An 18,091-nucleotide genomic window follows, 5' to 3' on the forward strand; every position below is an offset into this window, starting at 1 on the left:
CAGCGACCCTTGGCCCCGCAGCTGGACCCCCTTCCCTGGTGTGGCCAGCGCACGTGGCGCCCCGCCCCCACCCGCTCGCGGGCCTTAGGGCCTGGTTGCCAAGCCCGGGTTTCCAGGCAACGGACTAAAGCGGGCGCTGGGCAACCTGGCCCCAGGACTTGGACTGTGCCCCTGGGCGGGCGGGACGCACCGAGGCTGCGAAGGGAACGATGGATGGGAGCGACGAGGAGGACGAGGAGATCACCGCCGCCACGCTGCGGGGCGAGCCCCGGCCGCCGCCAATCTCCGCGCTGTCCTCCTTCAGCTACGTCCCGCCGAGGCGCCAGGACCCTAAGGAGTACAGCTACTACTACCGCCCGAGCCGGGTGAGCGCTAGCGGCAGAGCAGGGCGGGGCCCAGGCGCACAGTCCCCGCGAGGCCGGGGCGGGGCTTCACCGCTGGGCGGGGCCTGGGGCGGGGCTTCACCCCAGGGAGCGGGCTGGGGCGGGGACCCGGGGCGGGCTTCACGGCTAAGAAGAGCCCTGGGGTGGGGCTTCACGTCTGTGGAGCGGGCCTGGGGCGGGGCGTCACTGCTAAGGGCCCAGGGCGGGGCTTCACAGCTGGGCGGGGGCCTGGGGCGGGGTGTCACTGCTGAGGAGAGGCCCAGGGCGGGGCTTCACAGCTGGGCGGGGGCCTGGGGCGGGGTGTCACTGCTGAGGAAAGGCCCAGGGCGGGGCTTCACAGCTGGGCGGGGGCCTGGGGCGGGGTGTCACTGCTGAGGAAAGGCCCAGGGCGGGGTTTCACAGCTGGGCGGGGGCCTGGGGCGGGGCGTCACTGCTAAGGGCCCAGGGCGGGGTTTCACAGCTGGGCGGGGGCCTGGGGCGGTGCGTTACAGCTTGCTCGGGGTCTGAGGTGGGACTTCACGGTTGGGCGGGGCTTCACAGCTGGGCGGGGTCCCGGGATGGGGCGTTACAGCTGGGGCGGGTGCCTGGGGCGTGGATCTGGAGCGGGGCGTCACCGCTGAGGAGCGAGGGGCGGGGCTTCACAGCTGGGCGGGCCCCGGTGCGGGACGTCACTGCTGAGGAGGTGACCCAGGTGGGCTTTACTGCCGGGGAGGGGTTGGGGGTAGGTCTTCAGGATCAGAGAGCGGGAACTCTAGGTTTGGAAGGGGCCCTCAGGAGGGGTTTCGCTGCTGAGGAAGTGGTGAGGGGGACCTGGCGTGGCGCTTCGCTGCCGGGATCTGGGCGGGGGCTTCACAGTACCATTGGAGCCTTGGGAGTGAGATCACAGCCAAGGAGATATCGTCGAGGCACAGTCGCCCTGTGGGCAGCGTTGGGGCTGCGCTCTCCTCTGGTCCCTGGTGGTGCAGAGGGCAAGCTGCATGGCACTGGGGATCAGGGCCCAGGAGGAGCGGGGCTTTGTGGTCAGGGCCAGTGGGTGGGGCGCCGGGGGCGGGGCTTCACCGAAGGGCGGTGCCTTGCAGGGCTTGCTGAGACCCAGAGGGCTGTATGTTAATGGGCAGGAGAGGGAGGTTGTTCCTCCTCCAGGCAGGTGAACCCCATCAGTGTAAGATGAAGTCCCTTGGGGAGGGAGTTGGACAGAGACAGAACCTGGTGTGTGAGGGGATGTTCCCAGCCAGGACTCGGAGTAGGGTGGAGGGGCGAGGAGGGATGTAAATGAAGGATCCTCACTGAGTTGGCCAAGGGTGAGTTAGCCAAGCGTGCTTTTCCAGGAAGGGAGAAAGCTGCTAGGCGTCTGGACCCCTAAAATCTGTGACTAGGGTCTGTTTGTGGCAGGTGGGTCCAGAATAGCAATGGAAACAAGTCCTTGACCCAGGGACAATGCCTACAGGGTCCAGAGCACGGGAACCTCCTGCCACCTGCATGTCCCGCCCCCCAAAACAAGTGGGCGATCTAGCCAACAGCCTGCTGAGAGCTGGACTGGCATCATGTTCTGGCCTGGCCCCAAACTCCTCATGCCTAGAGAAAGGCTCCGCAGGTCTAAGGCCACACAGCAACAGCAGCAAATTGAGACCTTGTCAGGGGCCTTCTATTCCTTTCTTCTCATGGGTGCTAAATGTCTCCAGGGTTTTATTACTCAGGATACAGGATGCAGGGTATCATTATTGAAAAGGGACATTGGTTGGGACCTCAGCCTGCAGAGACAGCTCAGCACCTGGCATTCCTTATCTTTGCTATCCTGGTTGCATGAGTGGCCCAAAAGAGGGGTATCATTAACCAGGTGTGCGGTAGGAAGGTCATTCACTCATTCAGTTTTAGGTGTTCCCTCAAAACACATTATTCCTTTCCTCCATCCCACCCACAGTCCCAGAGCCCAAATAAATTTCATCCAAATTAGGTCTGCGCACACTGGCATATTTTCATACACATAAAGTGTCAGGGTCCACCATGGAACTTAGCCTTCCAGACAGAAACAGCTGTTCCTGGTTTTAGGGGTTGAAGGATGTTGCCTACAATCTCCGTGGAGTCCTAATCCCTGGTACCTGATTTGGAGATGGGATTCTACAGAGGTAATCAAATTTAAGTGACATCATTGAGGTAGACCCTACTGCCCTATGACTTGGGTCATTATGAAAACGGGAAATTGGGACTGAGACCAAACATGCACAGAGGGAGATAAGGTGAAGGGATATGGGCAGAGGCCATGTGCAGGCCACAGAAGGAGGGTTCAACAGGGCTTCCCACACAGCCTCTGCCAACTCTGCCAACACCTCCCTCCCACACCTCGGGTTGCCTGAATTGTGAGGCAATACGCTTTTGTTGTTGAAGCTTCCAGTGTACAGTGCTTCCTGCAGTCGTAGCACACCAGGACAGCAACCATAGGCCCAGCCTGCACCTGAGAGCATCTCTTGTAATGGCAGCTCCTCTGCTTGCCTTTGAGCCATGTGGAAGCCATGTGGAAGGACAGACAGGTAGAACATAGTAGGTATTTGTCATCAAATCTGTCCTTACAGTCCTGTTGCTGACTCTTCTAGAGTTTAGAGCTGTGATTCCCAGCCTCAAGGCCACCGTGGATCTCAGTTTCGTTCCCCAAAATAGTGGCTTTTTTAGAATATATTTTAGTTGTAGATGGACACAATACCTTTATTTATTTTTTTATATGGTGCCTCACCTGTGCTAGATAAGCACTCTACCCCTGAGCCACAGCTCCAGCCCCCCAGAACAATGTTTAAAAAGAACTGTTATATGTAAATAATTTCACTTGTTAAATATATTTTGCCTTTTAAGAATGCAATGACTGTATGATAGCCAATTAATTTATGATTAATGAATAACATTAATACACAATATGAGGTAAATAGTCAAGAAGGTGAAGAGTCTTGATGTCTCAAGATCTATGCGTTTTTTCAAGAGAATAAAAAATTGGTCTGGCTTTTGGATATAAAGTAAAAATTCAGAACATGCTAAGAGCCATAGCCAAGTAAAAATGATGCATGGCATTTTTGGTTGAAAGGTGACGCCAGCAAGCCATTGAGATGATATGATTATGTTAAGATCTGCATTAAAATGGATATTAGACCCCTGCTGTCCACCTGGGCCCTCTATGGGACTCCTGGAGAGTTCCCATTGGTTGGGGAAGTGCGGTAGGAGGGAATTCCAGAGGAGGGATTTGCTGTTGGTGTGTGTCCAGGAGAATGCCACGTGTGTTGGTCGGCATATTTCCCGGGAGCATACAGGGCATTGGCCGGAGTTTCAAAAATAAAGTTTGTTCCTGCTTGAGTGGCTCATGATTTTGTGCCCAGCCAGACTGCGGCAAGAACACACTATTCTGAGGGGTTCTGTCAAATGCCACTTCCATGCTGTGAAGAACTATGAAAAAAGACCAAACACATGAGGGACGAGATGTATGTTTGTCAGAGATGAGAGCCAGGTTGCAGGACTCTGGGCACATGGATGTGAAGACACTGCAGCTCAGAACTGGCTAGAGTTGGGCTGATTTATCCACTCAGCCACAGCAGCTAGGGACCCCAGAGCAGGACACCAGTTCCTATGGACCAGATGTGGCCAAGGGAAAAGGCAAAGTTGAGGAGGGAGGCCCAGCATATTCTTCTTAAATTTAACAGTCTGATAAATGGCTTCACCTTCCTGAGTTCAAAGTAAGGGGCAGAAATACATGGGAGAGGTGAAGTGACTGGGGCCTTGTCACTTGGAAAATCAGAAGTAAACCAGGAAGTGTGTGCCTTTAATGCGGGGGTTGGCACACCAAGGCTCAAAGGTTGGAATCTGCTCTACTTCCTGTTTCAAATAAAGCTTTATCAGAACACAGCCTCATGCTTATTTGACTATCGCACCAAGTTGAATAATTTTGGACAGAAACCATGTGACCTGCAAAGCCTGAAACAATTAGTAACTGTTCCTTCACAGAAAAAGTTCCCCACCCTCTGCTCTGTTGTATTACTGCCTTCGGGAAGCTAGGGATGGCATGAAGAACAAATCAATACCAAGTGAATCTTGGGGGAATTTTCTTAGCACAGTTTTGCTAGATGGGGTCACAGAAAACAACAACAACAACAACAACAAAATTCAAGCCCTGAATTCTTTAGTATCACATGAAAGAAAGTTATGCAGCAGAATATTAACACCTAAATAAAGGGTTGTAAAAGCACAAGAACAACAAAAGACATGTTCCAGTCCTTTGACAAGCTGGCTACCACTCCTCAAGATTATATGAATAAAATAATAAATAAATAAATAAAAATAAAAATAAAAAGATTATATGAACTGGTATTTAGTTAGCTGCAGGATTCTGATTATCAGAACATTTAGAGTAAAGAAAGTGAATTCTGTGCCACAGGCTTCCTGAGAAAGCAACTGCACCTAAAACCATCTCATGCTCTACTCAAGCTGAGCGGGAACATTGCAGAATCAGGACTCAAGTCCGTCCTAAGGTGTGAAGCTGTGTTCCCTACATGCAGATCCATATGTAGAAATCCTAACCCTCAAAGTGACAGCATTAGGAGGCAGGGCCTTTGGTAGACACTCAGATCAGGAAGGTTGAACCCTCATGCTTGGGTTAGTCCTGGAGATCTCTTGCCCCTTCTGCCATGTGAGGACACAGCAAGAAAGCACCATTGTGAACCAGGAAGCAGCCCCTCACCAGACACTGAATCTGCCAACACCTTGATCTTACACTTCCCAAACTCCAGAACTGTGGGAAATAAATTTCTCTTGTGTGTAGCCACCCACTCTATGATATTTTGTTATAGCAACTGGAATGGACTTAGACAGTTAATGACTATGTAAACTGATGGGGGTCATGTAGTGGTTAGTAATACAGGCTGTGGCTCCACATTTACTAGCTATGTGGACTAACCAACTTCCCAAACACTCTCACTTTATCCATCTGTTATGGCCTATTGTCCCCTGGAAAGCTCATGTGTTAGGTAGTGCAGGAATGTTCAGATTATTTGGGGCTCATGATTTCAGAGGTTCAATGATTAGATTATGAAAGTGGTAACCTCATCAATGGATTAATCCAATGGTGGATTAATAATCAGAAAGGACTACTGGGTGATAACATAGGCAGGTGGGCATGGCTGGAGGAAGTAGGTCACTGGGGGCGTGACCTTGGGGATTATATATTTTGTCCCAGGCTCCTTGCTTTCCCTCTCTCTTGGTTTCTGACACAATGGCAGCTTCCCTCTGCCATGCCCTTCCACCATGATGTTCTGTCTTACTCCGGCCCAGAGCAATGGAATCAGCCAACCGTGGACTGAACCTCTGAAATCATGAGCCCACAATAATCTTTTCCTCCTCTAAGTTGTTACCGTTAGGTGTTTTGGTCACAGCAATGAAAAGCTGACTAACAAATCGTCCACAAAACAGACGGTGCCAACCTCATAGAGCTTTTCAAGAATCACTTAGTAGGTGCAAAATGTCACAGAGTAAGCTTGTCGTATTTTAGCTGCTGTGACCTTGCTTTGTTTGTGACTGTTCCCTTCCACTAAGTGCTGGGCCCAGGGGCCAACCTCTTATTTCACTGACCTCCCCTCACGGGTGAGGGCAGAATCCTAGAGCCTCCACCTGATGGCTCCTAATCCTCCAACGCGGCCGCCCCAGGGAGCCCTCACAGTACACCCCTGAAAGCTGCACACGTATTTAAAGCCCTGGTAATGCCCCTGAATTGGAAGACAAATCTGTCCTCTCAGCTGCCAGCTGAAACGTGGTGGACTCCGGTGCTGCTCCCTGGGGAGCGTTAGCAGCAGGCGTCTTCCTGTGAAATATGGTTCCAGTGGCAGCAAAGCAGATCAGTTCAATGGCGTTTTTAAATTACTTTTTTCTTTCTCTGCCTTGTGCAGCATTTTTGCTACTGAAATGGAAGAGGCGAGTCAAAGGAGAATGCCCTTCTGTGAAGGTTTTGATTAAATTCCTTAAAGTCCGGGAATTACATTAAAAAAAAAAAAAAGGCTAAGCAGTTTTAGAATATTCTGTCCTGTGCTGGGGTGGACTGTGGGAGGCTCTGTGTTGAGGGAGGTTTACTGTACGGTCCTGGAGCTTTGGTGGGATTAGCTGGGGGGATTCTGCACTGTGGGAAAGGCGTGGAAGCCAGGGCAGACCTGGCCTTCTGTGAAGAACTCAGTCTTCTGGTGACTGCAGTTCCCTTGCCCAGGGCAGCCAGCACGCACTTGATGAATAGACGGGTGGAGGCCTACTGTCCAGGGCAGTAGGTGTATACAGCAGGTGCTCAGTATGAGTTCCCCTTGCAAGGGAGCCTTCAGAGACACTGAGGCAGCATGAAGACCCACCCGTTCAGACCCTGATTCTGGGCAATCAATTCAGAAGGAAGTCAGCTCAGAGTAACAGGTATGAGTTATTGAAGGGATAGAAAAAGGGAAAGGGACACTCTCGAGGGAGACAGTGGGTCCCTTCAGAAAGGAGAGGGACAAAATGCCTCTCCTGCACTCCAGTTTTATTGGGGATCCCAGAGAAATTCCCAGAGAGTCCTGCCCAGGTCCACCTCTTGACGTGGCGGATAGCAGGATGATGTCAGATTTTTAAGTCGCTGCCATGACAAGTCTAGGTCACCTTGGCCCAAGCTGACCAGTTCTTACTGGATTCTTAACCCATAAATTCTTATGGATTTTATGGTTAGGTGGAATCATCCTTATCTTCCAGAATTTCAGGAGGTGGACTGTGAAAAGGGTCACAAAGTCTCTTCCTTCTGGGTAACTTGGTTTTTCTTATTGACACTATTCCCGGGAGATAGTATGCTGAGGAATAGGACTTAGCCTGTTCATGAGGCCAACAGGACCGGTAAATTGCTCCTTGGGAAAAAAAGCACGTGGCGGTCAGCATGGTGGGCCATTTTACAGAATCATTCCCTTCACCTCATGTCCCCACTATTCACATCTGTCTGTTCCCTGACACCTGGGCCCCTGTGGCTCCTCTTCACTTTGGTCAGCACATTTGCCACAAGCACTCGGCCATTCCTAAGGGGCTGTGAAGCGGGGGGACTCAGTGCCGTCACTGGTCACCTGTTAAAGTCCAGGCGCTTTCTCTCTGCTGTGCAGCAGCCCCGCCCGCCCCAGCCCCCGGCCCTCCAATGGAGCCCTCAAGAGCAGCAGGAAGCCGACTCCTCCCCACACAGCTCCTGCCCCTCTCCAAGCCAGTTTTTCCCCTTGGCACCTACTGGTGTCCGACCTACTAAGCATTTCACTTAGCTATCTTGCTGCTGTTGTTTTTCTCCCACTTTAGATGGGCTGCACGAGGGCGGGGATCCTTTCCATCACTGCATCTCCTAGGCAATCTGTGCCCCCGCCCTCCCCTCGTGCGCTGGGAGTATCTGCTGCAGGAATGAATGAGGAGTGAGTACACGGAAAGCAAAGTCTTCAGACACAGGCACAAACCACCTGCTGTCTGGAAGACGGGCTTCCTGGACTCAGCAGTAGCCTCTGTGTGGGTTTTCTGCTGTTTTGGTTGCCCTGGGCTTCGCTCTCCCCCTGGGGGACGGTAACTGGGTAAGTGCTTCTCTCATTCTATGCTAGTTGCATTTTTATTGCCCAGGGCCTGCCCCTGGGAAACCCAAGGCAGCAGAGTGGCATGAATGTCTTCCTCCTGGGCGGGCAGATCCTCAGGAAGGGCAGCTGGGCCTGAGTTCAGGGTTCAGTTTCCCTTGCAAACCCAGCAATGAGGGAAGAATGAGTGAGCAGGAGGCAGGCATGTGCTTCCCTGGGGAGATGAAGTGTTCCTACCCATCGTAGCACCTGTATGAGCAGGTACACTGTGTCGTGCCATTGTGTACATGTGTGCACTGATGTGTCTAACATTTTTTACAAGAACACATTCACATGCAGATCACATAAATAAGTACATATATATTTGCAGCTTGTTCTTTTCATTGAACAGAATATGTTAGTCATGTTTAAATTCACCCCCCTTTAAGGGATTGCATTAGGCAGCTTTTCATTACTATAACAAAACAGCTGACACAGAGGTTTATTTAGCTCACAAGTTTGAAAGCTGAAAGTCAAAACAGCAGAGCAGGGCTGTGGTAAGGATCCCTCTTGCTGTATTTCCTCATGGATTGGGTAGAAATGGGGAGAACACAAGTCAGAGCAAATGGTCACATCTCAAGCCAGGAAGCAGAGAGAAAGACTGGGGTCCTACAGTCCCTTCTGAAAGCCTGCCCTTGTGACTCAGAACCTTCCTCCAGGCCCCCCTCTTAAAGATGTCATTCTATCTTCCATTACTGCCATCCTGGGGAACATGTTCCCTACCCATGACTATTTGTTATGGTTTGGATATAAAAAGACCCCAAAGGTTCCTGTGTTGAAGGCTTGGTCCCTAGTGCAGCAATATTCAGAGGTGGGGTTTTTAGGTTGGGCCATAAGGGCTGTGATGTCCTCAGTGGATTAATCCATTGATGGATTCTTAATGTGATGGCGTCATTGGGAGATGTGGAAAGAGGTGGGATCTAGTGGAAGAGGTGGGCCACTGGGTCATTCCCTGTAAGGGTGACTCTGTTCCTGGCTACTCCCCAGCCCCTTCCCTTTCTGCTTTCTGGCTGCCCTGACCTGAGCAGCTGTCCTCTGCCCTGCCCTTCCACCAAGATTCTCTGCCTTACTTCATGCCCAAATCAACGGACCCCTCTGAACTAGTGAGTTGAAGTGGTCCCTCCCTCCTTTACCTTGTTTTCTTGGGCTTTTGTCACAGTGATGAAAACCTGACTAACCCATGAGGCACATCCAACCGCTGCAGGTGTTGGAATAACAAGCAAATGACATGAGAAGAGAAAGAGCATTTTCCCCAGTAGGTTTGACCCAGAGAAGACGGGGTGAGAGTTTCACACGCGGGGTGTGATGGGAAATGCTGGGGAGAGGGCTGGTGGGCACTGGAGTCCATGGAAGAGCAAATGCGAGCTCCACAATTCCCACGTCTCCCGTCCCCAATACTGAGGCAAGCCTTGGAGCACACCACAGTGGGAAACAGACACACGTCAGGGAGTTCTGCAGACTTCAAGGGTAAAACATTCAGATTATCAGAAAATTTATAAAATTTCCCAAAGGACAATATTCAGGTACTGGAAGAAGAAACAGAATCTTTGCCACAGACAGACCACGGAGAACAGGGCAGCATCGCCCCCTCGAGAATGGTCACGATCTGTCCTTGACACGCTGCAGCCCAGGAGACAGAAATTCAAATGTTGCTAAACTTGATGAAAACAACCTCACTGAGCCTCACACATTCCCGCACCCCCAGGCAGTGTTCTGGATTCAGAAGGAAGACGAGGCTCTTATGAATCAAACAAAACTGCATTGGATTCCCTTGGGAATTGTCAGTTTTAAAAGTGGTTCCTACAACCCCGGACACTTTGACTGGACTGAAATTCTCAAGATGAGGCGGTCACGGTGCTGTGGATAGTGAAAGGAGGAGATGGGCATCGCCCACCCCGAGGTTGATTTCTGTGTTAGTCAACAAGGGCCAGCAGCCCGTAGACCCTGAGCCCTCAGAGGCTGACCCAGCGGAGGAGTGCCCGAGCCGTGTTTCCCAATTCACAAGAGCCCATCTTCAGCATGGCTTCTGACCTCTGCTTAATTGCCAGCCTGCAACTGGTCATGGGGAGTAGTTCCACCACAGCGTCAGCACCCACTGTGGACTTGGCTTTTTCTCCAGCAGGGGGTGATTAAGCACAGCTGCACCCCTGGACTCAACATGATAAAGGTGCTGGATGCAGGGGTACACATCTGTCGCCGGAGCAACACAGGAGGCTGAGGCAAGATGGCAAGTTCAAGGTCAGCCTTCACAACTTAGCCAGATCTTTCCTCAAAATAAAGAGTAAAAAGGGCTGGGGATTAGGTCGTAGTAAAGCACCCTGGGTTCAAGTCCTAGTACTACTACTGCTAATACTAATGGACGCAGATGAGAAGCCTATTTCTTTCTCACCTACAGTTTATCACGTGTTTCCCCAGGTGGCAATGACATGGGAACCAGTCTCCCTCCTTCTATTGCCAGGGCCTGGGAGTCTGGAACACTGTGTTTCGTGCTCTGAATTCTCCAGACAGTGAGGGAAGAAAGAGAGCCTGCAGGAGTTCAGCAGGTTGCGTGGACCCGTCTAGCCACGTCTGCACACAGGCTCCCAGAGCAGCATGACTATAGGGAAACCGGGAATTGCCTCTCGCTCGGGTTGTTCTAGAAGAGGACGTGTTGGCCGAGCACGCGGCATTGCTCCCGTCACAGTCCCATTCGAAGGGGCTCGTTTCTATTGTCTTACTTGATTCTTCTTCATAGAACTGACATCGTTTAAACTGACAATGGAAGTGCATTTATATTTGCCATGGTCTGAAAGGGAGGAGGGAAAGAAGGGCTCTGGTACCAGTTTTCCTGCGATTCATGCAAGAGTGTGTGACATCTGAGACAGCCTCCAAGGCGGGGAGGAGGCAGTGGGCACTTGTGCAGGCCAAAGCTCCAGGGCAGGTCCTGAGGGCCACAGGGGAAGCTGGCACCTTCTCCACTCACCCACCTGCACTGGTCAAGCAGCCCCTGCCCTCAGGGGCTGTTACAGTTTGGATGTGATGTGTCCCCTAAAAGCTCACATGTGAGACAATGCAAGAAGGTTTGGAGGAGAAATGTTTGGGTCATGCCTTAACCTAATCCGTGCACTCATCCCTGATGGGATTAACTGAGGGGTGACTGGAGGCAGGTGGTGTGGCTGGAGGAAGTGGTTCCTTGGGGACATGCCTATGGGGTATATATTTTGTATCTGGTGCGTGGAGCCTCTCTCTGATTCCTGATCACCATGTGAGCTACTTCCCTCTGCCACACTCTTCTGCCATGATGTCCTCCCTCACCTTGAAACCTGAGGAATGGACCTGGCCTTCCAAGAACTAAGACCTTTGAAACTGTGAGCCCTCAATAAACACATCCTCCTCGACGGTTGTGCTGGCAGTGACCTTTATTTTTATCCCACCTGACTTCTGAGTTGTTCAAAGGATGGCTTCTCCTTACCAAGCCGGTGTGCAGGAGCCGCTGAGTGCCACAGACCTGGTGGCCTGGAGCAACAGGAGCGCATCCTCACAACTCTGGAGCTCACAGTCTGAAGTAGCGGTGTGGGCAGGGGCTTCCCTGGGAGGGCTCCTGGGGGAGAGTGGACTCCTGCCTCGTGCCTGGGCTTGTTGAGGAGCACCTTCTCTCTGGTCTCTTCACCCTTCTTCCCTCTATGCACATCTGTGTGTCCAAATTTCCCCTTTCCAGAAAAACACCAGTCCTAACGGATGAGGCTGCAGTGTGACCTCATCTTCCATAACCCTGTTTCCAGATAAGTCCCTTCTTGAATTCCTGAAGGATTAAGACTACCTCCCAGTAGTGCCACTCTGGGGACCCAGCCTGTAACATAAGGCCTTTGGGGGACTTTTATGATCCAAACCATTACAGAAGCCAACCTGCAGTCCCCAGAGAGGCTGTTCCCAGAGTTGTAGCTATAGCAGCGTGGTGTGGTCCCTGTCCTGCAGACAGTCACACCCACTGCCCACCCCAACTCAAACAAGGCCTTGGTTGTCCTGTACTTGTACATACCTCTCTCATTCCATTTCTAGTAGTTTTTACTTCCTGGGCTTTTTTTCATTCCTAAACTGTAGCCTCCTTTAGGGTTGGGATTCCCCATTTCTATCCTGAAGGCTAAGGGTAGACCTTGCACAGTAGTTGTATTAGTCCATTTTTCATTACTGTGATGACACATCTAAGGCGGGGTAACTCTCTAAAGGAAAGAAGTTTATTTAGCTTATAGTTCTGAGGTCCCAGGGTCCACACCTGGTGATGACCTTCTGCTGGCAAAGTCCCAAGGCAGTGTAGGGCATCCCAGGTGACAGGGAGTGGGCAGTGTCCCATGTGCTCTGTCAGGAGACAGCACCACCAGGGGGAGGCAGCACTAGCAGCGCAGATACCCCCTCCCTGCCCCCACCCCGGGAACCTCGGGCTGCACTTTCTTCCCCCTGGGGAGCTTCAAGCAGTTCAGGACCCCAGGAGTCCTGGTCTTTTCCTGGGAAGAAGTCCCTGAAGACGGAAGGATGGATCTAGAAGAGAGTCCCAGTGCAATCATTGTTATCCAAACTAGAAAGAAAATACTGGGTCATTTTTTCCCCTACACCAAAGAAACCTCCTATAGTGTGTAGCTTTACAGAAAAAAAAAAAAAAAAAAAAAAAAAAGGCCAATTCTTTTCTTTCTAGACAGTTCTCCTAAAACACTATGAAGTGATCACTGTCACTGCCTCCCGTCCCAGAATTAGTTATCAAGAGCGAGCCTTGGTCATCTCAGTCTTTATTAGGAACCTCACTGCTGCTGGGCACGGAGAGAGTAGAACTTCAGATTGCTTTTCTTTGGGTGAATTTTGCATATTCAGAATATTCCATAGTAAAAATGAATTTTTTATATCCTTGAAAAATCAGGATGAAAAGAAAAAATATATTATTAGCAGCAGGCAGCCACAATGAGCTCTGTGACTGTCCTTTTCCAATACCTAATCAAAGCCACAGTGTGCCTATCTTTCCTGGGTTTTAACTACTGATCTTTTTTTTTTTTTTTCTTACATTCCTTTATAGCCTCAAGTAAAAGTCAATTGGAGTTTAGATGCTACTACGGAGCAGAGCATCTGCATTTCCTGGTATTTTGCAATTAAAATCTCTCAAGGAATTACTCCTATTTCACACGATATGGATTTATAAAAAACAGCAAAACAGAAAATACTTATTTTTCTCTTGCAGTGGCTGCTGCCTTTGTCTCTTTGTGTTTTGAGCATTGTTAGAAGTGTAGTATGGCCTCCTAGTAGTTGGTGCTTGTGACCTGGCATTGATTTCTCTCAGACACTAAGAAGTCTCCCCCATCCGGAGCCCTGTGTAGACGCTGTAGGTGGAGAGGAGCCTCCGTGTTCACCCCCACAGCACAGTGGTCCACGGTCGCAGTGTGAGGATGTGGTTTCAGTTCCCTCGAAGGTCCCTGTATTGACATTCAACCCCCATCATAAAAGGTACCCCCAGTTTCACTGTTCAGAGGTGGGGCCTTTGGGAGTGAAGGGATTAGAGAAGGCCATCAGACTGGAGACCCAGGATTGACCTGTTTCCAGATAAGTCACTTCCTGAATTCCTGAAGGATTAAGACTGCCTGGTTGGGATCAAGACCTGGAGATATTACAGATTCAGTGGGGTCATTTTCTCACCCATCAGAGTTGTGTGTGAGTACATAGTACATTTTCAACATGTGATATGTATGTTTATGTTATGTAAGTCTATATACATATAGTATACATAGAATAGATTCGAATTGCAAAGTACTATATCTACCACATGACTAAAGAAAATATTTTTGTCTTTCATGAGAGGGGTTTGCATGTAGAACAATTATCTGGTAACTTAGAGGATAAGTCCCGTTTGATCTTATTGTTTTAGCAGTCAGCTGGTGTTAGTGTTTTCGAGCATTATAAGCTTACCATAGATTATTTGGGAAATAACAACAAAAAATGTAGAAATGAAGAACACGCACACACACACATACACACCCTTAGACACACATCTGTAGAAATAGTCTTGTTATAGTGTGTTTGTGTCCCCTACATATACATAGGTGAAAATCTGACCTAGAGTTCTGGTATGAGGACTGGGGCCTTTGGGAGGTGATCAGGTTGCGAGGATGGAGACCTCATGCATGGGATTGTGCCCTTATGACAGAGGCCCAAGGGCACTTGTGTGCCCCTTCTACCATGGGAGGAACAGTAAGAAGGTGACATCTAAGAAGCAGAAGCAGACCCCACCAGACACTGGTCGGCAGCACCCAGACACTGGGCTTCCAGCTTTTGGAACTGAGAAGTGAATTTCTGTGGTTCCTAAAGAACCCAGTCCATGGTGTTTTGTTATAGCAGCCTGAGTAGACTGAGACGGGTTTGAGCCCTGGAGATGGAGTCAGATGGGAAGGGAACTTGGGGAGCCTCGTCCGGCAGGGAGGGAGCACAGGAGAACTGAGAAGGGCATGGAGAAGCCTGGCTCCATCCTGGGTGCTCAGCGTCCCACTCTTGCAGGTGGGGCCGGGGATTCCACCTGCACCTGGGCACACTGGGCTGTGCTTGGAGCACTGACTTTCCCACCACATGTCCCACATTGGGACCTCCAGCACTCCTCCAGGCTTCATCAGAGAGCCCTGAATCTGTGCCCCATCAGGCACCAGCACCCAGCCTTCCAATAACCCGTGGCTTTCTCCCTTTTCATTCCCAGACAGGGATTGTTTCCCTCTATGATTGTGTTTTTAAGAGGCGCTTAGATTATAACCAGAAATTGCACCGGGATGACAGAGAACACGCCAAAGGTCTGGGTCTCCATATCAATGAGGAGGTAAGATCAAGACAAGACACAAACAAATTAACAGATCAACAAAAATATGTGCATTGGTGTACATGTGTGTACATGTGGGCTCACACATGAGCATGCGTGCCCCTGCATGTGTGCATGTGCTACATGCACATTCACATGTGTTCATATGCACGCAGATGCATGTCCATGTGTGCCTGTGTGTACCCACATCTATTTAATATTGTGTTCACTTGCTTTATGTTCCCTTCTGAGCCTCTCCCATCTTACTGGGCTAAGCAGCTGAGACTAAGCTAATTTTCCAGTCCTTCTGTTCTGACATGGTTTGTGCGCTCATTTTCCTGATTCTGTTGTTTGGTTGTATGAAATTTAACAATTTAAGGAGAGCAAACCCAGGGAATTCTTTCCAACAGCCGGAGCAGTTCTGCTCAGCCTCTGACCTGGCTGCCGTACTCTTCCCGAGGTGAAGTCAGGCCCTCCAGACTATTCTCCCAGGTTCCCTTACCACACTACCATGCCCACACACCCTGGGCAGTCCCCTTCTGTGGTCACACCTTTGTTTCTGAAAGGGAGGAGCTACCTTGCAGTGGGTCGCACAGGCAGTGACCAGCAGAGCTGGTGAGTCTTGCAGGGTGAGGGGGTGGGGATCCTGGCAGGAGAGATGCCAGGGGCTGTGCCTCCTCAGCCTGGTCAGGCCTGTCTGCCTCCAGGGTGGACCCTGCCACAGGCTTTCTGTGCTCTGCCATTGTCTTTCAAAGTCTGATCTGCGCACAGTGGGTTTACACAAGAAGGTGCTGAGGAAGTGTGGTCTTCCCTTGATACCTTGCACAGAAACTGCAGTGGAAATGCCGCAGGGGGGCCTGCACGTGGGTCACAGATTTTGCTGTGTGTTTTCCAGTTGTTTTATCTTGACATGACGTAGGTGGTGCAGGCACCACGCCAGGGACACTGCCGATGCTTCCCTCCACCCTGATGCTCTGAGTGGGCAGTGAAGGTAGTGCCTTTCTCATGAGGAGAGCGGGGCTCGGCCCCTTACCCGGGGCTGTCTCCCGTGTGTCCCTGAGCAAAAGGGGAACAGGACACACGCTCTGGCCTCTCAGAGCTGACACTCCTCCAAGAGAGAAAGTCAGAAAGCAGAGAAATAGTGAGCACAAGTGGAGGAGGTGATAGTGCATGCCCGGAAGAAAGCCATCTAGGGGTTGGGGAGGACAGCAGCATCTGAGACTCGGTGGAGTGAAGGGCCCTGCAGAAGCAGGGTAGAGATGTGACCAGGAAGAAGAACTGTGTAAGAGCAAAGGCCCAGAGGCGGGAGAGCGCTGCTGTGGTGCTGGGGAAGGAGAGGAGGGGAGGGAGAAAGGCTGGCCGCAGGAGGGCCAGGGTGACAGGCAGGGAGGGAGGGGACGGAGGAGCAGCAGGACGCTGAGGTCAGGGTACCTGCCCCAGGGGCAGGATCTTGCCTTTTCTTCTGAATGACTTGAGGACCTTGGAGGGTTCTGAGAAGGGGACAGGGTCTGACGTGGCTGAGAGGACCCTCTGCTTCAGTGTGGAGAAGGCTGTAGGAAGCTGGGGAGGCCCTGTGTGGGGGCAGGCACCTGGGCGGCTGATGGGTGGGCCGGCTGTGCTGATGGGCACTGGGAAAGCTGAACAAGAGGTCTGTCCACATCCAGGAGCAGGAGAGGCCCGTGGGAGTGCTGATGTCCTCTGTCTACGGGAAGCGCATCCTGCAGCCGGTGGAGCCCCTGAACCGGGACCACATCCGCGTGAACCACGTGGAGGCCGACTTCTACAGGAAGAACGACATCCCCAGCCTCAAGGAGCCCGGCTTCGGGCACATCGATCCAGCCTGAAGCCCTCCTGGTCTCCTGTACAGATCACCAGGGTGCCCCCAGGCTGTGCAGGGGTGGGGAGGGGGCAGCACCTGGAGCTTCATTTCCTGCTCAGGACCTCTAGGCGCTCTGGTGCCCGGCCGGCACCTGCAGCAAGTCCTGAGCATATCTAGCATGGGGATTTTCCCCTGTAGTTATCCTGTAGTAAATGTCTCTGGAGCCTGTGACATTGTGAGCATGTGAATAAAAGGAGCTCGTGGTCCCTGGCTGATGGCTGGCTTTGTCCACAGGTTCCCACTTTTGCATGCTCTTTGTGGTGGGCGGTTACACAGAGGTGTGCTCTTACAGGTATGGTCGCCAATTTGCGGGCAATAAGTGGTCTTGCCCCAAGAGGAGACCAATGATCCCACTGATCACCTGGCATTTTAGTTTTGTAGAGGACTAGATCTCCAATAACTGAGCTTTGCACAACTGAGAACAAAAGCCCCAGTACGGACAGGTGGCCAGCTGTTGCTCCTCGAGGGAGAAGCAGGCAAAGGCCAGGAGATGCCCGACTTTGGTGTTCAGCAGACTTGGAGGAAATCCTGGTCGCAGCATTTTTTCACTTTGTGGTCTAAAGCAAGTCATTTGGTGTATTTAAACCTACATTTCCTCGTTTTAAAAGTGGGGTTTTGAAACCTTGGGCAGTTTGTGTGTCAGTGAGCTGCTGGACTGAAGCCGTGAGCTGTGCTATGCTCAGGACCTGTGCTGCGGCTGTCATGTGGTGGTGCAGGGGAGGGAGCCCAGGGCCTCTGGCATGCTAGGCAAGAGCTCAGCCGCAGCCACACCCCAGCCCGTGACTGTCATTTTAAACAGCCTTCTTTTTTGGAAGCAGCTGATTTTAACCTAAGTTGAAAATGTTTACTTTGGTACTTTGGAGACAATTTGAAACTCACTCAAGTACTGAGATATCAGCTGTATTTTTAACTAATAGATCCTAAGAAAGAAATCAACGCTCATCTACCATTATTAAATTTCTCAGTTTGGCAGTGAATGGACAAGTGATCTAATTAATTTCAAAGCAGATCCCCCAACCCTTGGTTTTATTGTTCTGAGTCTGACAGGAGAGTTCTCTAAGGGCATGTGATGCTGAATGGCTGGTAATTTCAAGGCTCAGTGACTCCTAAATATTTCTGTATTTTTTGAAAATGTTTTCGATATAGATGCCTTTTATGTTTATTTTTTTTCAAACAAACATAAATAGCTTATTTGGGATGCCCTTGAGCACATTAGACCATGTTAACAATAACATAAAATATATAAAATTTGAATTATAGAAATTTGTACTGATTATTTTTATTCAGTCTTGATTTCAATAAAAAGTATAAGTGACCTCAATAAGTTAATGTCAAACTAAATTATTTTCATTTTATTTAGGTCAGACCCTACACCCTTAACCTATGGCTTACTCTTAGAAAGCAGGGATGGAGCTGGGCA

General features: G+C 50.7%; 1 protein-coding gene across 1 annotated transcript; it reads left to right on the forward strand.

Moving 5' to 3' along the window:
- Nucleotides 1-191: 191 nt before the first annotated feature.
- CFAP90 (cilia and flagella associated protein 90) lies at nt 192-16,948 on the forward strand. Its single transcript, XM_081310603.1, has 3 exons — nt 192-365; nt 14,697-14,813; nt 16,457-16,948. Exons 1-3 carry the CDS (start codon nt 210-212, stop codon nt 16,634-16,636), a joined length of 453 nt encoding a protein of 150 aa, XP_081166729.1. The 5' UTR covers nt 192-209; the 3' UTR covers nt 16,637-16,948.
- The last annotated feature ends 1,143 nt before the right edge of the window (nt 16,949-18,091 follow it).

Source organism: Spermophilus citellus, assembly GCF_964194105.1.
Source record: "Spermophilus citellus genome assembly, chromosome: 1".
In the NCBI taxonomy this organism is placed as follows: domain Eukaryota; kingdom Metazoa; phylum Chordata; class Mammalia; order Rodentia; family Sciuridae; genus Spermophilus; species Spermophilus citellus.

Coding starts and splice junctions, on each gene's coding strand:
- CFAP90 (XM_081310603.1), top strand. CDS start 210: ATGGATGGGAGCGACGAGGAGGACGAGGAGATCACCGCCGCCACGCTG. Junction 366..14,696: donor ACTACTACCGCCCGAGCCGG/GTGAGCGCTAGC, acceptor TTTCATTCCCAG/ACAGGGATTGTTTCCCTCTA. Junction 14,814..16,456: donor GTCTCCATATCAATGAGGAG/GTAAGATCAAGA, acceptor GTCCACATCCAG/GAGCAGGAGAGGCCCGTGGG.